This window comes from Canis lupus, chromosome 1, assembly GCF_048164855.1.
Source record: "Canis lupus baileyi chromosome 1, mCanLup2.hap1, whole genome shotgun sequence".
NCBI classification, from domain to species: Eukaryota; Metazoa; Chordata; class Mammalia; order Carnivora; family Canidae; genus Canis; species Canis lupus.
The window spans coordinates 50,607,751-50,633,439 of NC_132838.1; the positions used below are offsets into that span (position 1 = coordinate 50,607,751).

The 25,689-nt window shown below is 50.6% G+C and overlaps 2 protein-coding genes across 10 annotated transcripts in view; one reads left to right on the forward strand and one right to left on the reverse strand.

Moving 5' to 3' along the window:
* Nucleotides 1-766, forward strand: part of MAP3K4 (mitogen-activated protein kinase kinase kinase 4) — a 110,870-nt gene extending 110,104 nt beyond the window's left edge. For all 5 annotated transcript variants that reach the window (XM_072829956.1, XM_072829972.1, XM_072829966.1 and 2 more), the window contains one exon: nt 232-766. In XM_072829956.1, coding sequence (XP_072686057.1) covers nt 232-252 — 21 coding nt within the window. In that variant the 3' untranslated portion in view covers nt 253-766. The remainder of the gene's footprint in view (nt 1-231) is intronic.
* Nucleotides 767-7,920: 7,154 nt separating this feature from the next.
* The window catches only part of AGPAT4 (1-acylglycerol-3-phosphate O-acyltransferase 4), a 128,316-nt gene continuing 110,547 nt past the window's right edge, over nt 7,921-25,689 (reverse strand). For all 5 annotated transcript variants that reach the window (XM_072830014.1, XM_072830004.1, XM_072830029.1 and 2 more), the window contains 6 exons: nt 24,990-25,151; nt 24,198-24,351; nt 20,524-20,626; nt 17,910-17,985; nt 10,864-11,062; nt 7,921-8,475 (listed from right to left, as the gene is read on the reverse strand). In XM_072830014.1, coding sequence (XP_072686115.1) covers nt 8,381-8,475; nt 10,864-11,062; nt 17,910-17,985; nt 20,524-20,626; nt 24,198-24,351; nt 24,990-25,151 — 789 coding nt within the window. In that variant the 3' untranslated portion in view covers nt 7,921-8,380. The remainder of the gene's footprint in view (nt 8,476-10,863; nt 11,063-17,909; nt 17,986-20,523; nt 20,627-24,197; nt 24,352-24,989; nt 25,152-25,689) is intronic.

Below are 25,689 nucleotides of genomic sequence, written 5' to 3' on the forward strand. Positions count from 1 at the left end.
TTGACAGAACCGTGACTTTAGTACCTACATCACTTACTGCACCATTGAGCCTCCCCTCTGTGCTGAGTCCTTGCTGGGGCTTCTCTGCCCTGGGGCTTCTCTGAGCTGGGCTTCTTGCTCAGGCTCCCCAGTGCGGGGATTGGGGAGGAGGCTGCAGCAGTGGTGGTGACTTACCTGTTAGTTGTGTGTCTATGGCAGATCTGGTTCAGCTCTCTCCTGCCTCCCTCCCAGGTCTGCACAGATGAAGAATGAAGCTAATCGGTCTGCGGCCTGGTAGTGTGTGTGCTCGGAGAATTCTCTTAATCACTACTGTATGTAATATTTACATAAAGACTGTGCTGAGAAGCAGTATAAGCCTTTTTAACCTTCCAAGACTGAAGACTGCACAGGTGACAAGCGTCACTTCTCCTGCTGCTCCTGTTTGTTTGACGTGGCACGGGGCCCTCTGAGTGACGGTGTCCACGAGGTAAAGAAGCTGCATGTTAAGTGCCATTACTACTGTACACGGACCATCACCTCTGTCACCTGTTTCTCGTGTGACTGAGAACCGTGACATCAGTGTAGTGTTTTGACCTTCCTGGGTTCAAAAGCAGTTGTAGTGTTATCAGGTGTCCTGGGCCTTGTTAAACTCTTGTTTGTCGAGTGCACTGACTGTGAAATCTTACCTTTTGTTGTTGTTGGCAAGCCACAGGTTTGTTATGCAAAGGCTGATTAATGAAATTTAAGAAAAAGGTTCTTTTTTCAATAAATGGTTTATTTTAGGAAAGCTCAGTTATATTGTGTTTTACTGGTTACCAGCTTCAGAAGCCAACACTTTATCTGAGCCAGAGGTCTGTCACTCTGATTCACACGTTCAGGTACAGAGGGGCACAGCCAGATGTGCTAGAGATGAGCACTGGGTTAGGAGCTCTGCGGTACCTGGGATCGATCTCCTCACTAAAGGAAACACCACTGCAGATCCAGAGGCCCCTTTAAGTTCTCTTACGTTCCCTACGCAGGGGAGGATGGGGGAAAGCAGAAGCCATCCTACCACATGTTGGAGGCTCTTGATCTTTAAATCAACATGTGCAAGTGCTCGATCAGTGTTAAGTCTGCTGAGTTATTTCTTGACAAGAAAGCATCTTTTTCAGAAAGTAAACGTTTCAGTAGTTAATTTTCTAAAATAGCCCAAAGTATATGTCATTGATGATATTCTTTAGCTTCTTTTTGCTATTAGATTTTTAAAATATTGACCTTACAGCTTCCTGAAATCTTTGAGAAGCTCACAGACTGACTCTGGGCAGTAATCTCTCAGGCATGATGTCCTTCCCTCCAGAGCACTAGATCCTCTCCAAGCAGCTAATGTCCAGAGAATGTTGGCATCACAGAAGGATTATATGGACACTCAGATTTTTTTTTTTAAGATTTCAGTTCTTTCAGACAGCTTTTTTGAGGTATAGTTCACATAGTCTTGAAGTATACAGGTCCGCAGTTGTCAGCTGTACAGCATCTTTCCAGTCCGTCTTTAGAACATCCTTCCAGAAAGCAACCTCACACCCATCTGCACTCGGTCCCCACTCAGCGACCACCAACCACCTCTGTCTCTATAGAAATTTACTATACATGGTCTTTTTGTATCTGTCATCTTTCCCTCGCGTGCTACTTCTAAGGTCTGTCCATGTTAAGCACACGTTAGGACTTTATTCCTCTGTATTGCTGAATACTCCAGTGTGAGGAGGTGCCACACATTTTCTTCATTTACTGGTTCCATTTTTTTATTATAAATAATGCTGTTCTGAATATTCATAGGCAAGTCTGTGTGGACAGACGTTTCATCTCTCTTGGGAATGGGACTTCTGAGTCATATTGCAAATCCAGGTTCAATATTTTAAGAACCTACCAAATAGTTTCCAGTGGTAGCACTATCCTGCATTCCCAGCAGCCACATGTGAGGGTTCTAGCTTGCCTGTATTCTTCCCAGGACTTGTTACTTTTTGATGATGGCCACTCATGTGAAATGGTAGCTCCCTGTGTTGTTGATCTGCATGTCACTAATGATGGTGAGCATTTTTTCTTGTGTGCACTGGCAATTTGTTTTTCTCTGATGTGATGTCTGTTCCACTCTTTTGCCCCGTCTTTTAATTGGGTTCTTTGTCTTCTTATTGAATTATGGGAGGTCTTTATATGTTTTGGATAAAAGTCCTTTACTGGGGATATGATCTACAATAGTTTTTTCTCCTGGTCTCTTGTCTTCTCACTTTCTTAATGGTGTCTTCAGAAACACAAAAGTTTTTAATTTTGAAGTCCGGCTTATTAACTCTTTATTGCATGTGCTCTTGATATCGTATCTGAGAAATCATTACCTGACCCAAGGTCATGAAGGTTTTACACTTATATTTTCTTGGAATTGTTTTATAGTTTCAGAACTTACATTGAGATTCGTCATCTATTTGTAGTTAATTTTTGTGTATGATATTGATAGGATTCTCTGTGCACTTCAGGTAACTAATGCCTTAACTTCAACTGTGGGCAAGACAAGAAAGCTCAGCCCAGCACTGCCCCTGTGGTGTGCAGGCGGCCCATGGAGCCTGGGCCATTTTGGCTCAGATGCACTCAGCTAGCTCACTGTAGATGCCAGCCCATCCTGGCAGGGTGTGGGCTTCTGTAGTTTTGTGATGTTACCTTGTAAACTTTCAAAGTCCAAACCACCCTGCACTAGTTCATCATTAACTTTGTTAATTTTCTTCACTGCTTTCCTTCCCCTTCATTTGCAAACATATAGATGGAATGGCACCCTGAAACTCCATTGGTGACTTTTCCTAACTTCCTAAAATGTTTGGGAAAGATCTGGCTAAAGAGTGCAGACTTTAAGAAACAGTGTCATTGTGTCATTTAATTCATTGTTCAAAGGGATCATTATTCAGCAGCCCTAACTTTGTATTTGTACTGCTTCTTTCCTTAAAATTCAACAGAACCTAGATGCCAGAAATTTCAAAAATTTCCTTCAACATGTAAAACAATTTTCAAATTCAACAGAACCTAGATGCCAGAAATTTCAAAAATTTCCTTCAACATGTAAAACAATTTCAAAAATTTCCTTCAACATGTAAAACAATTTCAAAAATTTCCTTCAACATGTAAAACAATTTCAAAAATTTCCTTCAACATGTAAAACAAGACTGTACTTTTGTTTGAAAAAAAAATGTTAACGGTAAAAATCCTGTGAGTCTTCCTCAGTGGAACACTTTACTAACATAGCCCTAGGAAATTTTTCTAGATGCTGAAAAGATCTGCGTAGGTGCTTAATAAATGCTTTTCAAACAATTCAGAACCTTAATATTAAAATAGGACAAGGCTGCAGGGGCTGAGGACTGCACAGTTTGGAATTGCTTATCTTTTACTGGGGAAAATCTTTTTTTCCTTTTTTATCTTTTGCTTTCTTCTACTAACTCTGAAATTTCAACATAGTGACCATGTATAATGTTCTGGGTTTTCTTTTCTTTTCTTTTCTTTTCTTTTTTCTTTTCTTTTCTTTTCTTTTCTTTTCTTTTCTTTTCTTTTTCTTTTTTTTCTTTCTTTTCTTTTTGAAAAAAAATTTTTCACTTAAGGAAGGTTCTTATTTTTTACCTTAGGAAGGGGAATCAAAAAAAGACGGTGGCATTTCAATTATGACAGTGCCCACGTCAGCCTCCACTGAGTGCCAGTGGCTTGGCCCTGCTGGAGGGGGCCTGGGAGCCCAGCCTTACCCCAGGGAGGTGACACTCCAGGGAGGAGACACACACTAACCATTTAGAAGTTTCTAATACTCTTTCTGATGTCAGAGGCTGTGAAGGGTATAGAATGTCATGGGCCAAGAGAGAAAGGAATTCATGCTTGGTCCTCTGCTGTCCTCTCAGGCTGTATGTCAGTGCTTGCAGTACCACTGTGTTAAGACAGAAAGCCTTGGAACATCTGAAGTGGTTGGTCTTCGTTGATATTTGTGGAAACTGAAAAAATAAGCCAAGCCAGGGTTGCAGGAGTGCGCTAAAGATTGGGATAGCCATTCACTCCTAGTTGATGGGTCAGACGCTGTGCAGTACTGGCCTAGCCTTCACACAGGCTCCTTTTGGAGGGCAGAGGGGCGGGCCCTGAAAACGGACTTGCCCTTGCATGTTGATCAAGGAAGTGAGTTGAGCCTCGTTCATCCTGGCAAAACAAAAATTATTTTAAAAATATTTTTTGATTAAATGTCTGAAGATATTTTTAGGAAATCACCCAACTCCAATGGCAGCCAATTCTTTATCTGCACAGCCACAATATCTTTCTTTATGTAGGTGGGGAAGAATCCAAAATGAGGGAGTTTCAGCAGCTGGCATGACATTCCTAAGTAATTCCTTGGCAAAGACAGCAAATGACCATGAGTTTTGACCCAGTGGAACGGGCTGCTCCACAGGCCAGAGTGTCAACCCAAAGTCATTTGTCTTAAGAGCCATTGACTTGTCTCCCCATTTCACAAGGGCAGCAGCTACAAACCATCTCCTTGGGGCTGTCACAGGGCTGAGCACACAAGGGAGCCAGCTTTCTGCCCCAAACCTGGAAGTCCTTTCCCAGTTGAGGCAGTCCCCATGTCTCATTCCAGCAGGAGACTTTAGAACCTTTTTTGTTTGGAGGGAAGAGCATTGATTAAAACAAGAGGCAGAAATAGAAATAGCCTGCTGGCCCTGTTTGGTCGAGAAGTGGGCAGTGCCTGTGCATCATCAAGGTCGCACTTAACACTTTATTTCATTCTCTGCCAGCAGAGTATAAAAACTGCTTTCATTAAGGCTGTGAGACACACTTGCTGAAAGAGGGTGAACGCAAGTAACCTGATAGGATGGCCTGCGTGACCCAATGCACAATGAACTGGAGACTCATACTGCAGGCACCCTGCCCAGAGGCTCAGGGACCTCAGGCTCCTGTGGTCTTCTGAACACAGGTGGTGGGTAATTTGGCACTGCCATTGCCCCTGTGGTCACTCAGGAAACTGGTGGCACTGGAGTATTTTTTCTTCTCCCTGGGGCCCAGCAAACATGCAAACAGTCTGCCCAGTGGGCAAGCTGGATTAAACCTCATTTTGAGCAGAGAACAGGTACCCTTGAGAGTTTTCACTTCCGTCCATATTTATGAGTAAGTTCTAAGGCCTCCGGAGCCAAATCTACCTTGTGTGGGGGTAGCCAGACCACAGTTTGGCTCCACCAGGAGAGAAACCAGGAGGTGCCAGGGCCCCTTTTGGTGACTGCCACATCCTCCCTTCCTACATCACCCTTCCTGGGTGATTACCATTGGATTTTACATCTAATTTACTGCCTTTCAGATCCACTTACAGATATATTAGGAAAAGATTAATGTTTTTAATTTTTAAACACCAGTAGCTACTTTTACAAGGTTTGGCATGCATTTATTTAGAGAATACAGCAGTCAAGAGATATTCCATACTAAGTGATCATCTGAGAAAGGTTTGTGTTCTCTCAAAAAAAGTAAACAAGGTGATAGAGTGTATTAGTTCCTCCTCCATGGTTACTCCTGTTGACTCAGCAGGCACAGAATAGGTCCACTTTTCCCAGGTGCTGCTACCTTATGGCTTATGTTTCTAGTAAAGAGTGTCGCTCTGTGGGCTTGGTTTCCTAGAAGTGCATCAGCTCCCTGCCTCAAAGCTGCAGGGAAGACTGGGGAGTGACCACTGTGCTCCAGAGTGCCGGAAAAGTGTATTTTTCTCTGTTATGTTGGATCTCAGAGCAGGCTCTGAGCAGCGTTCACCCTACCATGAGATAAAAATGTTAGAACATGAAGCTCTTCATCTGTGATGTGCCACCAGAGACCACCACTATAGGTGCCTTAACCTCCATGGGGTTTTATTTCTGGGAGAAAGCTATATCCTGAGAGACACAACAGCTCTCTGCTGAAGAGATTATGGCATCTGTGAGACCTGCACACAGGATAAGCGAACCAGGGATGGGTCTTTCCAGGGTACCCTGCTCATCCCTGTCCTAAACAGGAACAGGGCAGAAGGAAAACCAGCCCCCCATGCCTCCTAACAAGATGCTTCTTCACGGGAGGGCCAAACAGCTGAAAAGATGGCAGGATCTGTCCCCCGTCTACCACATTCTCTTGCTACACCTAAGGCAGTCGTGAAAAGGAGCACTGATGAGTTCTTTCCCAGGAGAGTATTTTCCCTGTCTTCCCTCGACCTAGATCCACAGCACTGGTGAGCAAAGGCAAGGTATATGTTATTGGCACTTAATCACTATATTAATGGGGGTAATGACAGAAAAATGACACATTTTTGGACACCTCAGGGTAGTTTCTGAGCATTTTGAGATGTAGCAACATGGAGGTAGCTTTTTAATCTCTCATCCCTTCTTTGTTTAGTGCTATAGGATTCTTAAAGTGTGTTTGCATGTTTGCATATATGGCCTCATTTTACCCTTGAAACAGCCCATGAGGCAGATGTTATCACCATCATTTTACAAATGGGGAAACTGAGACTCTAGAGATCTCCAGTACAGAAGGCTCACCCAAGGTCTTAGAGCAGGTGAGCTGCAGAGTGCCATGGGGGTGGGCCAGGCAGCTCAGAGCAGGATCCCCTGACTCCCTGACTTGGGTCTCCTGCAAAGCGAGGAGTCCTTGGCATAGAACAGCTGCCATGTCCAGGCAGGTTACAGGAGCATGAATACAGACACCTAAGCTGCTCCCAGGGCCTGTCCTGTGGTGGTCATCCCCACACTTCTCACAAATCTCTGCCTGCTCTGTGGGCAGACTGTGTTTGAAACCAGCACGTGGCCTTATGCAAATGCATGGGTGCATCTACCCCACTCTCAGGATGCTAACCAGTGGCCTCACCGAAACTCCCTTCCCACAGCTAAGCCAGAATTTGTTTCTCTCTTGGCTTCTGCAGTTCATACCAATGATACAATACCATCCCTTAAGCAGAGAGAGCTTCTCTAGGGCGTTCTTAGAGCTCCTTGGCTTACCTAGTTGAGTTGTGCTTGGTAAACACTTGGTGAGTGAAAGAGCAAACATCTCAAAACCTGATTCTGATTAGACTATGCCCAACTTTTATAGGAAACATAAGTCTATCCCTTCTGTAAGCACAGCCAGAGGTGTGGCTGTGCATGGGAAGAAAGTCTTCTGCTCAACTCTTGTGCTCATAAATCGCCATCGGTCTAAGTGCCATCAGCATTTTGGCCTAAGAGGACATGGTGTCTAGTATCTAAACATTCTGCACCAGAAATATTACTGCTTTTCTTTCTTTCACATTGTACATTTGGCCTCTATGGACTGGCAGAAGTCCTGCGTGTGGTTGTCACTCCAAAGAACAGCTTGCATGTCAAGGAGCAGCCCTCTTATGAGGAGTGAAAATCAGGGCTTCCAGAAGGGAAGTGGAAGCCCAGGGAGGGTCCTTGTACCCTGGTGTTTGCTCCCATCTGACCCTGCTCAGAGTCGTACCTTCACTCCTACGTGGTGTCTTTACAGAGTGAGCCTGTATTGGTTTGGGGGGCCCAGTTCCTGCTTGCTGCTGAGATGAGCAGTGCGTATAAAGTCATTTCTCAAATAGCTGCAGAGTGCCTATGCTTGATGTTTCCGTTCAGGTTCTTCAGGGAATTGGCCAATCTCTTCAAGACTTGAGCCAGGGAGACTCCATTGCAGGCAGATTGGGAAAACCAAAGATCCCTTACAGGGCCTCTCGCTGTGTCCAACAGACAGGCTCGGCTCATCCCCCAGCACATGCCGTACCCCTTGAGCACACCCCGCCAGGCTCCTGCACCTGTGTCTGCTGCCAGGAGGGCCCCATCTGGCTGCCCCTGGCATACTGAGCCCACCCCACCCCCTCCTCACAGCGCTGCTGGGTCACTGCCATCCAGAACACTCCAACAACAGCAGAGGGCGGAATGGGAAGATGGAGCAGTCCGTGTAAACACATAGCACAGGGAGCCAAACACTTTAATTGTTTTTGGAGGCATAATTTAGTCATCTTACCTAAGCGCCTTTCAATCTCTTGCAATCCAGTACAGAAGACTCAGCACCAAAGAATGAAGGGGAATCCTCTGTTCCCCGTCCCTGCCCTCCCCCTGTGCCTCAGATCCCCTCTGAATGATCACAAAATAAGGCTGGCACTCAACTGCACGTTATTCTCACATAGGTATTCTTTCCCTGACACACACATACACACTCACACACACACTCACACGAAAAGAAAATCAAAACCCACTAAAGCATTATGGGGAAAAAAAGATTTAAGAACATCTTCCTCCCCATCTGGCATTGAGACCAAACTCCCTGCCTTCCCAGCAGGGGCTCACCCCGCTTGTCCCTGGGTCCCACTAAGGATGACAGGCAGCGTCCACCAGTCCCCAAGGTCTCCTCTGGGCGCTAATGTGTCGGGTCAGTCGCTCCGTTTCTGCTTGCTGTCGATGTTGCCGTAGGCAGAGCCTTTGTCGATTTCTGTCACGCCAATCATCCATCGAACTCCCATAGAAGCTGCAGAAATGGTAAGTGCAGGGAGTTAGGTAGAGCCCACGGGGGCTCCAGGGTGATTTTCTGGGGAGAATCCTGAGAGATCAGCGGTCTGCAGACCTCAAGCATCAGCTGAGATCTCACTCGCCAACTTGGGGCCCATTGCATAATCCTGTCACAGTGATCCTTGAGCACGGGCATCAGACTCCGTGACATTAAAACACAGCAAGGTTGTCCTGCTGGTGGGTTTTAATCCTTCAGCCCTTCAAATTTGCTAAGCCATGCTCTACTGTACATAAGGCTTACAGAATGCTTCCCATACTGGCCCCCACGGCAAAGACAAAACACCCTTGAGCAAAGCTTGGAGCCTGGAGAGTTCAAGAGCTCTAATGTCTATTTTGTGCCCAATTCTGCCCTTGGTACAAGTATTAGAGCAGTTGAATGAGAAAAATCTCTGCCTCCTCCGAAAGCCTTTTCTCCAAGTGGGATCGGCCTAAAGAGAGAACAGAAGGGACCCTCATGAGAGCCCAGCTGAGCCCCGAGGAAGCTGAAAATAGGGCCGAGTTCACATAGTGCAGCTGAAGCTGCTCTCTTGAAGAGAGCAGACTGGGTGAGCTCCTTCAGGGCAGAGAGAATGGCACCAAACACAGGGCCTGCACATAGTCTGTTTATAATGCACATTTCAGAATGGATAGATGGGTGATAATCTGAAGTCTCCAAGTCCCGACACACATGTTTAAAAGCATTATTAGCATCGTGCTCTGTGAACTGTCACTCACACACATGGAACTGCCTGACATGGGGCCCGCGCAGCCCAGCCCCACGAGGCCTGTGTATCTCATGGGTCAGTTACAAATGGCCAGTTCTAAGGAGGACCTGCCCAATATTAGAACCACCATGCAGTGGGGATGATGATACTGCAGAGAGACATTGCTCACAGGCCTGGTAAGGGGAATAAGACACAAACAGAGAAATCCTGGACAGAGTGTAGTGAGGTCTGAGCTGGCAGCTGATGCACTGGTCTATGGGGCAAGGGGAGGGGGCTCAGAGCAGTCAGTTCCTCCAGAGCTCCTGGAGACCCCATCTCCTGGGGAGAGTGGTCAGCCCTTGTTTTGACACTCTACATATTCATCACCAAGGAGCCCTGTTCTCCCCAGGGCACTGGTCTGTATGTCTGCCTTCCTGCCTCTGAAGACAGACAGGCTTAGTCTGCCTCCCACCCTCTGAGCACCCTGATGACCACAGCTCCTGGACACCTGGCCAGCACACCTCAGCCAGGGTGGGGGTGGGGGTCCTCTGGCCTGTTTGGGGAGGTAAATCATTAGAAATGGGTTTTCTCCTTTACTCTCTTCTTTTTTTCTACACAAAGCAGGTATTATTTTAATTTTCAGCATTAAAATAAACCGTTCACTTTAAAAAGAGACTACAGTAGAGTCTATTCTAGGAACAATGGCCAGTTTGCCTATTGCAAACAGTCTAGAATTGGTTGGCTTGATCCAAAAGAAGGAGATAGGTTTTCTGTGTCATGACATGTGTAGGTGGCCACAATTTATTGTTTTGAGCATTCATTCAGCACCTATATCTTTTGTAGGGATAACTGAGCTATGTCCATTTGAAACAAGCACACAAATCACTGCATGCTTTGACTCCGTGCCATGTCTCCTTGGTCTCAGAAACGCAAGGTACACTCTGAGTTTTCCAAAGTCTCAAAGGAGGATGCCTTCCTCCTCAGACTCCAGGGGAGCTGGAAGTGAAATGGGGCTGCCTCTCCCAGGGAATCCTACCAAATTTCCCTCTGGCTCCCCTGTTCATAGAGCAAGATACAGATGTTGTGGCATCTGGCCGCCCCACTTCAGATACAGGTGGCAGTGTGCAGGGAACCTGGGTGCAATGACGAAATCACAGTCATTTGAAACTACTGGTCCATGAAGCCAGTATGGATTAATGAAAAACTGCTCCCAAATCTCTCTATTCGATGTCAGCGCATGTGGCAACCAAGTTCAAGAAGCACACGCACTTCCCCAAAGGGTCCTGGACCTGCTTTGAATGGGCAAGAGCCTTTGTCAGATGCTGCTGGGCTCCAGGAAATGCTTTTCCTGGGGAGAAGGAGAAATAATTACAATGAACAGAGCTGTCTGCGGAGCTCCTGCTCTGGGAGGAGTTCCGGTGGCTGCTCCCTCGCCAGGCAGAAAGCAACCGTATGTGAATTCCTCCAGGCCTGGGATTCTGGGTGTATTTGAATGTGAGTCCTGGCGTCTAGTTTTCCCTGTCCATCCTGTGTCATCTGTTCACAGATGCTGCAGCACCTGGGTTGAATTCACCCCCACTTCTGCCTCCACCTGTCCGCCTGTCAGATGCTCCTCACAGTAGCACGGGTAGGGCAGGCTTTCGCGCTTCTTGCTCTTTACTTACCCACAAAGAAGACAAGGACAAAGCTGGCCAGGGTTAGGGAAGACCCGCTGCTGATCATGTTGATGAGGAACCGGAAGAAAGGGTAGAGCAGTAGGGAGGCCCAGAACAACCAGTTGATGAGCGTCCAGGGCCGCCGGGGAGGTACCATGGGTGTCTCTGGGAAGGTGCCCGTCCTGTAGTACTCCTCCTGGAAGGCATCCTAGGGACAGAGAGGTGGCTCTGAAGTACTTTCCTCATGCATGACCCCAAGCTCCTGCAGGCCCTTCCCAAGACTCTGCTTCTGAGGGTAGTTCAGAGCACCTGGGGTCCCTGTGAGCCCAGCAGAACTAGGGGAAAGGAGGGGAAGGGCTGCAGCATCACCCCAACAGGTATCTTGCAGGCACCTGATATGTCTTACCAATACTGAACTTGGCTGTCCCCTTCCCATAGAGGCAGGACCATCACAGCTCTGTCACTAGCCCAGGCATAGGAGCTTGAGCTTTGGTGCCAGGCCAGCCCAGGGTCCATCCTAGTCCTTAGTACTTACCTGCCTCTGGTCAGGCAGCCAGGCTCCTGGTTGGCAAGAAAGGCAGCACTGCCACCCAGAACAGGCCAGTGGAGAATGAACTGAGACAACACACATCTGACCTCAGTGAATGGAACAGACTAGAACCGTGAGCCTCAGGCAGAGCCATGAGCTTGCCCTCTTGCGCCTAACCTATGACTGTCCCAATAGCATAAGGCCAGTGTACCGAAGTTGCACCAGGAGGAGGGGCTGTGGGGCTGCTCACAGGAAGTGAGGCACCTGCGGAGGACACCAGCAAAGGAGGGCTCACTGCCCAGCCCAGGCCAGCCTCCAGCTGCACTGCCCTTAGACCTTCTTCCTTCCTCAGGCTCTAGCAGCTCTGATAAGTGACTGTCGAGACAGCCAGATGGTCAAGAGTCTCCTGTCGGACAAGTAGGAGCAGATTCTCATCTGGTGCCCGACCCGAGACCACAGGCATCCATCCACCCTTTTCCGTGGGCTCCAGAGACCGCACCGGGCCCTCTATCTACCACCCTGTATCTACCCTGTACCTACACGCTTGTGATAGTCTCATTTTTAGACGAGGTACAGTAACGAAATAGAGCAATTACAACAAAATACTGTTATCCAGGTAATGCGAACATGCTGTCCCTCCTGGGGATGGGGTGAGATGAAGTGAGGGGAATGGTCTAGATGCTGTGTGGCTGCTACTGACCTGGCGGTGCGTCAGAAGGCTCCTGCTTCTGGACCGCCACTGGCCATGGCTGAGACCGCGGATAAAGGAGACTGCCTGTCCCCAATGTGTGTGTGTATCACTGAGGAGCCTGCAGGGGGTCTTGGGCACAGGAAGCACCAGGGAGCCCCCAGGGAGTGAGTGATGCTGCGGGGCCAGGAGACCCCCCCACACACACAGCAGGTGCCGGGTGGTGGGCTGGGTGACAGGCTATGAGGACAGAGAGACTGGCACCAGGACACCGACACCATCCCCCAGGAACCATATGGGCATCAGGGCTGGCAACTGGCAGACATGGGGTGGGGGGGGGGCAGGTTTACCCATTTCTAAATATCAGCAACAAATTAGAATATTCTGAAAACATTCCGGGGCTGACAGTGTGTCTCTAGGTCCCTGTCTGAGGCTGGTAATGTCTCAGTTGTCTAAGGAGCCAAGTTTCCTGGAAAACGAGCTTCCATGTATCCATAACTTCCAGTTTAGGTGCTGAAATTCTCCTTTTAACAGCCTGAGAGAGAAATCTCTAAAATAGACCACACTTCTCTGTTTTCCCCAATCAGGATGGACTGAGTGATACGCTTTTTTGATCACTTAGGGTCACTTTTTTTTTAAGATTTCATTTAACCCCTTGAGGGAGAGAGAGCATGAGCAAGGGGAGGAGGAGAAGCAGGCTCTCCACTGAGCAGGGAGCCCGACTCGGGACTCGATTCCAGAACCCCGGGATCATGACCTGAGCTGAAGGCAGATGCTCCACCGACTGAGCCCCGCAGGCACCCCACTTAGGGTCATTATTAAGATGAGTCCACAAACAGGCCATTCTGGAAGGAGAGCCTTGGACCCCTTCCCCGGAGCCCCTTCCCTGGTCCAGATTCTCCTCCTGTGTCTCTGCTCTTGGACAAAATAAGCAATTTCAGGACAATCGATTCATGTGCCGAGTGCTCCCACCCTCCAGGGAGACAGAGCCTGCAGCAACCTCTGGGGAGGGGGGACAGTGACCTGTCTGATGGCCAGCAAGAGGGCCCCTAAGTCTGCCAAGTCCTCCCATATTACCTCCCTGCCATTGGGTGATTTTCCCCATCCCAGGTGGGGGCCACCAGAGCCCAATAACTGGGCAAGGGGGTTGCTACAAACTGAATGTTTGTGCCCCACCTCCCACCCCCCCACGGAATCTCCACCTGGAAGCCTAATCCCAGTGTGGTGGTCTTAGGAGGTGGGGCCTTGTGGAGGATGGAGCCCTCATGCTTGGGAGAGTAGTACCCTTATCACAGGGATCCTAGAGAGCCTCCGTGCCCATCCACTACGTGAGACATGGCAGCCCCAGGGGGACCGTGGCCAGAATCCAGCCGCACTGGCCCTGCTCTCAGGCTCCTGGTCACTTGGCCTCCTGAGCTGTGAGAGGGACATGCCTGCTGGTTATAAGCCACCTGCTCCCTGGCACTTTGCTACAGAAGCCTGATTGGACTGAGACAGAAGGGGATACTTTAGTGCCTTAAAACAAACAAACAAAAAAAAAACAAAAACAAAAACAAAAAACAACAACAAAAAAAAACAGCTTTATTGGGTGTCATTTATAAACCATAAAACTCCCCCATTTTAAAAATGGGCAGTTTTTGTTTTTTTTTTTTTAATTCTTTGCCTTAATAGTCTTGTTAGTCCTTGTCTATTGCAAAGTTTCTGCAGGGAACTGATGCTGCTTTATCGTCTTGTGCCAGAAAGACACTCGCTAAGCCAAAAGCTATTTGTACTTCTAGCAAGAGGAAAAAGCACTCCCTTTTCTAAGGAACTAATTCTCTCCAGAGTTTTCTTTTTCTCTGTTTTGTTTAGAAGACTCAGTCTCTCCCCACAGCCCCTCACTGCACCCCCCCCCCTTTGCCTCCATGACATAGCTGCTGCAGTAACCCTTGCTGGGCTCCAAAGTGACATCGCTGTGGCTCTGTGACCCTGCAGGGTAGGACACAGGAGCACCTGGCTGGGGCCACATGTCAGCTCCAGCATCAGAATGGTCGTGGCCTCTCTTGGTTGTGCTACCTCTTGTAATCAAGTCCACCCCACAGGGAAACAGCCTTGGTTAATGATGCTTCCATTTTTTTGTTTCTGGGTGTTAGCATCCCACGGCATAGGATAAGTTGGAATTGGGAAGTGTATTTAGTGAAAGGGGAGTTGGTTTGTTTCCAGAAAGAAATATCACCCCAAAAGTCTAAAGGAGGAGAAGATGCTCCCGACAAAGGGCAAATCCCGTGAGCGCACAACCAAAGCCTCGAGAGGTGGCACCGAAGGCCGGGCTGTCCACAAACAGCTGGACCGTCTGAGTTTTCACAACTTTTGGCTCAGCAAAATAAAATGTCTTGACACGCAGGCAGAACTCAGGCCAGGAGTGTGTTGTTTGCAAAGCACTGTAGCACGGGGCCAAGCCAGAGATCCTGCCGCCATCGCCGGCTTGGAAAACCCTTACTTCTCGGGCATGAAGAGTTTCCCGCGGGCCTCGGCACCGCACACAGAGCAGCCCCCAGTCGTGGCCCCGGGAACCCTACACACCCACGGGACGGCTCGAATGCTGCATCCTGCACCCGCTTTTCAATCTGCACCGTTACTGGCTAATCCCTCATCCCTTTAGCCGACTTCACACTGCAAGCCGGGGAAGGAAGTAATTTCTGTCAGAAGAGAAAAGTTAGAATTTGTTTCAAACTGTATGATGGAGTGGCCACGACAGCTCTGGGGAAAAGTGATTTGGGAGCTGCTATTGTCCCCAAAGAGATCACATGAGGCATGGATGGTTTCTCAAAGCCCATGCCCCACAGCCAGCAGCGGTACCAGATGCTGACACACAATAAACACTGTGCATTTATTTCCTAAATGCTAAATGTGTTCCCCTTAAATGAAGACCTCATTTCAAGACACAATGCCCTTCCTATTTGAGTGTTAAAATGACAGTGGTAGGTAGTGGATTTCTCCTTACATCCCTTCTTGAACAGAAGGAAACATCAGCACCTGCCTGCTTGGCTGCCCACCACCCCCTCCCACGTTTTGCAGACACCACTCCGTGAAAGCAAAGCCAGAGAACTGCTGCCCAAAAGTCCCAGCTCAAAGTCAACAGAATTGACTTTCAACACCATAAACCTGACAGATGACCATTAAAACAGAAGCACTTGGGCAAGCTTGGCGGGGCAGCAGGATTTCTAGCACATGAAGCCCCAGACCCAGCCAAAGGACAGGATTCAGTGGTTCCTTCACACCTGTCCACACTGCCCCCTGGAGGCACCACTGACCTCTCCTGCCTACTGCTCAGTGTCCCCTCCAGGGACAAGGCCAGCCTCAAAGGTCTGCTCACAAACACCCTCGGGACAGAGAAAGGACCTGGCCCTCCGCCACCTGGCTGGAAGATGGGCACACGATGTCATTCTCTGGACCTGAGTTTCCTCATCACTAGCATAAGGGCTTTGAACTGGATGATGGTTTCGAGAACCTTTTCCAGACTGAACGCTATCATTTTAATACATATGGAGTTTAGAGAAAAACCTCCGGAGAGACTTCATCCAGAGGACAGGTGCAATTTAGGGGCAGCACTTGAGTGGCTAGGGCATCTGTCATGGGCTCAGGTCATGTTCCACGGGTCCTGGGATTGAGTCTTGCGTGGGGTTCCCTGCTCAGTGAGGAGCCTGCTTCTCCCTCTCTCTCTCTGCCTCTCCTCCTGCTTGTTCTCTCTCTCTCTCTCTCTCTCTCTCTCTCTTTCTCTCTCCCTGAAATAAATAAACAAAATCTTTTTAAAAAAGGAGGGGCGCCTGAGTGGCTCAGTGATTGAGCATCTGCCTTCCGCCCAGGGCATGATCCCAGGGTCTTGGGATCAAGTCCCGCATCAGTTTCCCTGCAGGGAGCATGCTTCTCCCTTTGCCTATGTCCCTGCCTCTCTCTGTGTCTCTCATAAATAAGTAAAATCTTTCTAAAAAATAAAATAAATTTTAAAAGAAGAAAAGGTGCCTCTTTGCTGAATGCCCAAGTGGTTCAGCTTATTTGATGGCCATCAGTGTCCTGCCGATGGAAAAAAATCTTCTTTGCTTTGCTGGGTTTCGGGGCCCGCACTGGTTAGATTTGTTTGTGTGGTTCTCTCTACAAAGGGATTCCTTTCTAAGGCCTTTTCTTAGCACATGTTTCTTCTTGCTAACAGTGACCTTTTTTATGCTGCCCAGATGATTAAACCAGAAAACAGCACAAGGAGAATGCTGCCTTGTGCATGAAACTGGAGGAAAGGAACATAGACTGTGTGTGTTTCTGTCAGGCCCATGCCTGCGGCGGCCCAGGAGCTGGTACCTGGGAGCCCTGCTTAAAAGCATCTGCAGTGCGTGTTTGAGCAGAGCCTGATGGCCACGTGTCAGAGGGGGCCTCCTAGAAATCGGAGTCTCTAGGGCCCCCTCCAACCTGCGGGGTGAATCTCTGAGGCCACTTGGTCCCCACTCTGGGACAGGTAGGCCTGAGTTCTGTTTAGAAGAGGAGACCAGATGCCTAACCCTATAGCCTGTTCTGAAAAGACCCCCAGGGCAGCCCCGGTGGCTCAGGGGTTTAGCACCGCCTTCGGCCCAGGGCGTGATCCTGGAGACCTGGGATCGAGTCCCATGTCGGGCTCCCTGCATAGAGCCTGCTTCTCCCTCTGCTTGTGTCTCTGCCTCTCTTTCTCTCACTCTCTCTCGCTCTTTCTCTGTATGTTTCTCATGAATAAATAAATAAAATCTTAAAAAAAAAAAAAGGACCCCCAAATGGCAAATTCTGCGAATGGACTTGCAAAGGAAGCATCGCAAAGTCACTTCCTTGGGAACATAAAAGCGACTTCATGCTGAGAGTACCAGGCTCTTGATCCCCCAAACTGAGCATCTTTGGAAGACTCGACTTAATGGGATGGTGGTAATCTGGAAGTCTTTGGGGCCAAAACACATTCTCAAAGGAAGGATTAAAATTCTTATTCACCTGGAGTGGATGGCCCATAAAGTTCTGTGCGATTATCTTCTCTACGGGGATGAGGAGGAACAGAGGGCACGTGCCCCCAGTCTCTATTTAGGGAACCTGGCAACAGGTTCAATGAACTTTCCTACTTAACGTACTGGATTCTAGGTCACAGGCTGGTTATGTATGCTGAAGCAGAAATAAGTCTTCATGGGCGGTGAGACTGGGTCATACCAATGCCTTCACTGGGTGGAAGCCAACCTTCTCTCCTTTATGAGATCAAGCAGTTAGGGCAGGAATGATCTGATGCCCTCTGCCCCTAGCCTGTGTCTTGGAGGAGAGAAGCCAATGAAAAAGGCCCTGTTCAGAGGAAGGAAAGGAGGTGTATGTGGGGGAGGTGTATGTGGCAGGCGGAGGGGCGTGGGCGCAGCTCAGGAGCTGGGACACAGGCCAGATGTGGGGGGAATCCTACAAGGTGCCATCTTGCTCTTGCTTGTGGTGTTGAGGCCACACAGGCAGCCACAGTGTGGGGCCAGAAGCATCGTGATCAAACACGTTGCTGAAAGAACACTCCACCCCCATCTCCCCTGAAAGAACCAGAAGCAGCAAAGTAGACACAGCCCTTTGGGAGCCGTCACTCCCTGCCCACTGCACCCATCATGCTTCCTGTGAAGCCCCCTTAGAACATATTTTGCTACATTCTCTTCCCATTGCCAAGGAGAGTCAGCCCTGGGGTGGTCACTAACTGAGGCCTGGGGTCGCACACGGATGGAGATAAGCTTGTCACCACAATCAACTCCCAAGAGGCTCCCATGGTGCACCCAGAGCTACTCCTGGAAACCGGTCCTTGGGTCTTGCAGGACCAAGTGTTGCACTGACCTTCTCCTGATAGAGCTTGTGGAGCCAAGCTGAACACTCGTCCTCATCTTCTGGGACTTCTTCTAGAGGGATCCGCCTGCAAAGCAGAGAGCAGCTAGCAGGGAGGGGGCCAGCGCCACATGCCCCAACCGTGCTTTCAAAGTAACAATGCTTGACATCTCTGGATTTCGTCCAGGGAGTCTAGGTCATGTGGATGTGCAAAGGGCAGCTCAACTGACAGGGATATTCACAGTCATAGTGGGGAGACCCCGGCCCAGATACTGTCCTGGTCCCCAAAGGAATGACCTATGGCAGGTTCAGTGACTCTGACACAGGCACCATCAGCAGGAGATGCCTGCCTCTCTGTCCTCCCTCCCTACCTCATGGAACCGGGTGTTGGCCTCTTCAAGAGAGAGCAGTCTTGACCCATTTTCCAACTGTTATAATCCAATATACACAGAATCTACATACAGGTAATACTATACTAGTGCTTCTCTCGCCCGGGTAATGACTTAACACAATGGGGTAGTGTCTCCCATCCAGTGACTCCTCTGGCCTCTTGGCCCATGTGGAGGCAGACCTGCTGCAAAGGTTTCGACAAATAGAAGGATGTGTATTCTGGGGAACATGGAGAAAGCAGGGGACCTTGGCCAGGCCCCATGGCTCTTTGCTCACCAGAGGTGGGGGAAGTTCCAGGGTGGCCCTGGGACTGGTGCAGGCACGTGCTGGAGGCTCAGCCCCTTGCACACAGCCTCCCTGAGCAGGCAGGAAGCCACTGGGCCACACCTTCTATTATTCTATTGTGTATCTAGTTCTGTTTGTTCTCAGGTTGCTGGGTTTTGTGACTTTGGGGCATATTTATTCGTATCCGGTTTTGTGCACGTGAAATTCTGCATCCCCCATGACTGCCACAGTGGCTTCACTCCCCTCTCTGGCTTAGGACTAGCTCAGTAACAAGGTACATTTTTAGAGCTTATCCGTCACACCATAGCCTGTTAAGAGAATGTGGGATTTCGTCTTCTAACAGAGGCGGCATTGTACAGGGTAAGTTTTCACACGATGGAAAAATTACCCTGTAAACTCCTACACTCGCTCCCACGAATACCCGACTCCTTCACGCATCCTGGCTTCCTCGGGTTTGGAAACCAGAGCTCCACGTGTGTTTCTTGAAAAAGGTTAGAAAGCCTGCATACTATTTATTTGTAGAGGAGGAATTGAGGCAGTTTTGCTCTTTTCAATAACTTGACAGCCCTGCCCTTCCTGTCTTAATGCTTCGTATTGAGGTAAAACCCGAGACAGCCTGTCCCATTTAGAAGGTGCACCTGCACCGGGAGGAGAAGTGTGTGTGTGTTTGGGGGAGGGGGCTGGAGACACTGTCATGTACCTGCCTTGGAGGGCCCACCTGGTATGGTTTCAGCTCTTAACGCCCTCATTCCTCCACACGCTCCAGAGAGTTGCTGTTATCCGAGAGGCGACCCTAGTGGAGGTCCAATAATCTTGCACAGCTTGAGGTGTCCCCAAATACCTGGAGCCCAGCTGGCCACTCAGCAGAGCCCCTGCCAGGTGTCTATAGGGCCCAGGGGACGAAGCCTCCTTTACCTCTGGGAGAAGGCCTCCCTCGGGAAGGTTGGTGGTCCTGGCTTCATAAGCCTTAAACTGTGTAAGCAGGTAGACTGCTAACTGTGGCAGGAGCAAACAATAAATAGGATGCTTCTTTCTACTTATTAGGGGGGAGACAGAGTCATTTCCACCGAGAAAGCTGGTTAATTCAGGCTGTCAGGCCACCATAACATCTCTCCTGGAAGGTCTGAGCTTTTCTTGCTCAGATCAGCCACTGAATTTACATCGTGTGTTAGACTTTGGCATCTGTGAGGTCTTTTCAAAAGTCATCAAAATGTTGTAGAACACTTAGCTAGTTCTCCAACAGCGGGCATGTCAGATCATCTGGGTTAGCCTTCTGGGAAGACATCCTAGTGCATAAGAACCCAGAGCCATCACTTACCCCTGTCACACTGGCTTCTATGTGTGAGTCCCTGCTGTATTTTGCTGTCTATGGCATCTTTCCATTTTTTTTCCCATTCATCTTGATGGCATTACAGAAGACCAGGGTGCAAGGTGATAAACGGGCCAAGAGAACTGCTTTGCCTAATATCTTGTGACATGTTTTCAATAAAATCGTTATAGCTTGGAATGTAACACATAAGTAAGATACTGCTAAAATGTTCTCCATTTGTTTCTAGACCTCCTTACAAATTATATGTGTTCTTCTCTGTGTGTATCTGTATGTAGCAGACACGTCCTCCAAGAAAAGGGGTCAGTAAAGTAATCTCTTCACACTCAGTCTCAAAATGACTCTAAAATACTCTTTTCCATCTGCCCAACCTGACTCTGTGATGAGTATGAATTGTTCAGAGAGAATCAAAGCAGCTGAGAAGAAAGGAACCTTCTCCTGATCATCGACATTCGCGCTGTGTGTCTCAAGCTCCTAATATACAGACGATGAAGTTCGTTTCATTACAGGTTGCAGACAAGAAAATAGTAAAGACTGCCCTGGCATAAATGCCTTTAAGCCATTTTTGATCTATTTACTTTGATGGGCACACTCTCTTTTGGAAAGGAAATGATACCAACTTACCTGACATATAAATCTGCGTGATATTTCTTCCCATTTAGGACTCCCAACAGTGTTGGATTTTCATTATTTCTGAAATTGAGTGTACAGTCATATACAGCTGAAACTATAAAAAAAATAAAACAAATACAAAGCAGTATATAGCATGTGAACCCAATTTTGTTTTGTAGATACACACATTGGAAAACAATAATGAAATTTGCTGGCTGGTTATCTCGGGAGGGTGGGGTTACTTCATGCTTTTCTATATTGTCCAAATACCCTACCTGGAACATACATCACCTTTTGTAATTAGAAAAGCATTCTATGACTTAGTAACCGAGACAGAGTTATCACTGCGGTCAGGACAGCTTAAAGCAATACTGCAGTGTCCCATCGAGAAGTACTAAAATGAGTACCACTGTTTAGAAGACATCAGTAATAAGATCAGCCCGCCTAAATCCTAAGGATGTGTCTACATTTATGGCAGTATAACCATTTTACGAGCGTTTCTCCCCCTAGAAAATAAGATAGCTCCCAAACTAGAATAAGGTGCTGGAGACATCTTAGGGAATTGAACTAGAGTCAGTTGAAACATGGCTGAGGAGCAAAGAAGAATGTGTGATGTTAATGCATCTACCGAGCGGTGAGTTAACCTGTCAGCATGCTGCGTATGTATGTCAGCACCCACAGCTGCAGCCCCAGGGCCTGGCCCGGGTCCCACACCTGCTCAGTGGGTGGAGGTGGGGAGGGGTGCAGAGGGTGTCAACGGACAGTGGGTGAACAGGAATCCAGAGTGCGGACAGGTGCCATTCCTGCCGTGTCTGGATGATGGGACTTGGCAGGAGAAAGAACACGAGTTTTGAAGTCAGCCTGGTGACTGTGGGGCCTTCTTGGGGACATGCCACTCAGCCCCCCTAAACCTCGTTCCCCTGGAGAGGGGACCCACGAAGCCTTCCTCACATGCTGGCTCAGCTGGCCAGTCTGCACCTCCCGCAGGGCCTGGCACGCTGGGACAGGAGATGGTGAGCCTGCTACTTCACTGAGAGCTTGCCTATGGGCAATACTACTAATCAAGTGGGTGGGAGGATGACAGGAGGGTCATCTTGGTCTGGTAGGGAATATGAAGAACCAAGATTCAAAAATCAGTCAGAAAACCTCTGTGCATTTCCTTCTACCTGCTGCTGGACGGCCCTGTGGGGTCTGCAGGAGGCCCTCCGGCAGCTCCTGGGTCTTGGCTGAGAGAGGGTCTCTCCCGCTGGCTCGCAGGAGTGCCTGGGGGTAGCTCCCAACTCCCAGCCACCTAGACCACTGCCCCTTTCTGTCCTGGGACTGGAGGCTGGCTGTCCTCCCCGGTGGGAGCAGGTATCACTCTCCATGGCAGAGTGAGGCTGGCGGAGAGAGTCAAAGGCCTTCAGGCTGGAGGGGTGTGGCTGTGGGGGGGGTCATAGGGTCCGAGAGCAAGAAGGGGTCACGGAGCTCCTGTGCTTTAGTGGGTTTCCAACCTTCTTCAGACTGGCTTTTACACAGGAGCAGGGTTACTTTGGTTAATCAAGGAATGGGAGGCAGCCACGGGGGTTCCTCAGAGGGCAGCCTAAACACTAATGATTTGCACAATTCCCTCCTCTTCCATAGGAGCAACCCCCAAGAGAAGGGTCTTGAAGTGATAAAAGGGCCCAGCATACATCCATCTGCCTGCAAAGGCCTTGAGACCGGGGGGAGCCCCGACAGCCCCTGCCACCAGACAGCCTGGGTGTGAGCCCCCACCTCTGTGAGCTAGTGGAGCCACTTAGAATGAATTCCTTAGATTCTCTCCAAGCCCCAACCTCCTCATCCGTAAGCTGGAAGTAAAAAAAAAAATGTATCCTTGACTGGCAAGCACGCTCTGGCCATGCCGTGTGTAACGAGCTGGCACTGGGGGCAAATGAGAAGTGCCCTGTGTGTACTGGCACTTATCCCTGGGGAGGGGGGCACAGCCTGCCTGGCCGGTTCAGCCTGGCTCTCTCTCAGGGCCGGAACCCTTCTGGAAAGGGGGGCACCCCCACCAGGGGGTGAAGGTGAGGCGAGCAGGCTCAGCGGGCGGCTCCCAGCAACCTCCAACATTAGGTGCCAGGCCCAGGCTGAGTCCTCTGCAGATGTCCTCATTTAACCCTCCCTACCCCCGTGGAAGCTCTGCGAGGTGGCGCGCCCCGGGTCACAGGCCCGCGAAGGGAGCAGCCCGCGCTCAGGTCAGTCCCCGCTGCTCTGACCCTGCTGTGCTGTGAGGGATGCTAGATGCGGTCTGGGGGGGTCTGGGGGAGGAAGGAGGGACGGGCGACAGGTGGGCGACCTCCATCTCGTGCTGGGGTCAGGAGGGACAGGGGCCGCAGCGAGCTCGGGGACAGGCAGGTTCTAGCCTTGGGGGTGAGTCTCGAGGGCAACAGCTCTGCAGACGGACAGCTGGTGCCCCTCAGTGGTGTGGCTCCCATGGGAGGCCGAGGACTAGCGGGGTGATGCCTGGGCAGGAGGTGACCTGGGTCAGCCTGCGGGCGGTGGGGACGGGGGGTGGGAAACGGGTGTGGGGCATAGAAGGCGGGGCTGGGCTCGGCACACCTGCTGCAGCACCTGCGGCCTGGGCCCCCCCTTGGGCGTGCTCCCCCCGCACCTGCGGCCTGGGCTCCCCCTGCGGGCCTGCTACCCGGCGGGCTCACTTAGGGCCCTGCGGCCCAGGGGAGGCCCTGGCGGGTTTACACGTGGCCTGGGGGGCCAGCAGTGCCGCAGGAAACCCCCTCGCCCGCCCCTCAGATCCTTCGGCTCACAAGAGAGAGAGAAGACGTGTCCTGGGGGCCCCGAAGAAAGATAATCGCGTGCGGACAGAAGCTGTCTGACCTGCTGCCCGCCTCCCGCCAGGGCGGTGCCTGGCCGCTGGGGGACGTGGGGACATTGGTGTGACCTCGCTGCTGCCTCCTGCTCCGCCCCTCCCTGCCCACCGGAGCCCAGGGCCAGCCTCCTCCCAGCCTCCTTCAGGCCTCCACCTGGCCTCCTCTGGCCGGACGAGGAAAGCGGGCCTTTGGGAGGAGGGAGGCCTGCCTGGGGGGAAGGAGAGGCAAAGCCCGGGCTTCTGGACCGAAGGGCCGAGGATTAAGGCAGACAGAGTCCCTGACAAGAGACTTCATAAATGCAGCTGCTTTCCTGTTCTCACCCACCGAATGCAGGGCTCCTGACTCGGTCAGCTGGCACGGACGGCAAGGCCACAGGGTTCATCAGCTGCAGGCAGCTGGTGCCAACACATGGGCAAGAAGTGCCAAGCAAAGCAGAATGACCACAAGACCCTGGGCTGACGATTGTGGGCTCCGGCTGAACCCAGGAGAGGCCCCAGGTGGGAACCCAGGGATGCCTCAAGGTCAGCACAGCCTTGCTGTCCCGGGGCTGAGCAGCAGAGGGCAGTGTTTGCTCAGCCTGCGCGTGTGGGGAGAGTGTGTGTGTGTGTTTGTGTGTGTGTGTGTGTGTGAGAGAGAGAGAGAGAGAGAGAGAGAGAGAGCGCGCGCGCGAGCGCTGCCTGGATCCTAGCTAACCAGCCTTTGTCCCCCGCTTGCCCCCCTGGCTACCGGCCACCAGCCTCGGTCAGCTGGGAAGCGCTGCCAGGGGAGAGCTATTCAGACCGGGGAGCCGGTGGGTCTCCTTGCTGCAGGGGGCAGGGGTACAGAGATCTTCCTTACCTACATTTCTCAAACTCCTCACGGTGATGGCGAAGCCTTTGGTGCGCGGCAGCAGGTGGTACTTGAGGCTGGGCAGCCCCTTGGCTTGGGCCACCTGCATGCTGATCTGGTGCTTCTTCTCCGTGAACCGAGTGCCCTCACAGTGAATCAGGAACTGGAAGGAACGGGGCAGCTGTCACGCACATGGCCCTTGGTCCCACTCCTTGAGTCGCATGCTGTCTGCCACCATACACCACGCTCACATAGGGCCCCAAGGAGCCCTGCTGGCCAGAGCAGGGATGGCCTGGCAGCTACACCTGCCCATGGCCTCAGAGCGGGGCCCAGAGGCTGGCCTTCCTCTCCGTGTCTACAGGGGCCTTGGAGACAAGTTTACCATCTAAGGATAGTAGAGGAGTGAGCGTCTGTGTGGCTCTGTATGTCTGTGTGTGAGTACGTGCATGTGAATGTGCCAAGAGCATCCCAAGTATGTATGTGAACATGAGAAGAGCATCTGAATGTGTGACAATAGACTGCATGTGTGTGTGACAAGAGCATCCTGAGTGTGTCTGTGACACAGTCATCCTGTGTGTGACAAGAGCACCCAGAGTGAGCGTGAGTGTGACAAGAGTGTTCTGAAGATTTATTTCTGGACCAGTCAGCTCAAAGGAAAGGATAGGGTAGCATGTGACAGCAGGGCAGGTTGGCAGGGCAGGTTGGCAGGCCAGGCATGAGGCGTGCCAGGCTGCTCACGTGGGCGTGCACCAGGGCTGGGGAAGTGCAGGTGGGGGCGTGGCTGCACAGGGTCTCACGTACGAAATACTTCTCAGGGTAATCCCGGAGGTGCAGCAAGCTCTTCGAGACGGTCTTGCGGTCTTGTTCCCACTTGCGCGTGCAGAAGACCATCTCGGTGAAGTACCACATCCAGCCGATGATGGGGACGTAGGCCAGCTCCTTCTTGGCCAGGACTTTGGAGCCCTGAAACAGAGGAGGGGGGCCCAGGGCGTCTGTGAAAAGGGTTTACTGGCCCTTTCTTACGGCTGTTGGAGATGTTACTAGAAAAAGAACAGATATGCTCTCCAAAGGCCTAAGGGGATGGTTCCAGAGCTCAGGGAAGCAAGAAGCCACTGACCCCAGGAGCCTCCAAAACCGGTCAACCGGAGGCCGAGGTTGTGCTAAGTCCGTGGGGCGAGGAGGAGGGGGGAGGCCCTCAGTGGGGGCGGGCAGGCATCTGGGCACGTGGGGACTGGGGGGCACATTTCAGCATCTCTGGGATGCCCGTGTCATTTTCCAAGCCGGTCACTCAGTTGTGACACCAAACTTTGTCCGTAGATCTCACTCAATCCTCGGCCACGCTTGGCTCTGCCAGTAGGGCAGACATAGTTCTCCTTCCCCAGCCTAGGAAATGGGGTCTGGAGGGTTCTCTGACTCGGAGGGTGGCAAAGTGGGGCCCACCGACAGGCCAGCCCCCAGGGCTGCTCCATGCAGGCCCCAAACCGCTGTTCCAGGCCGCCTG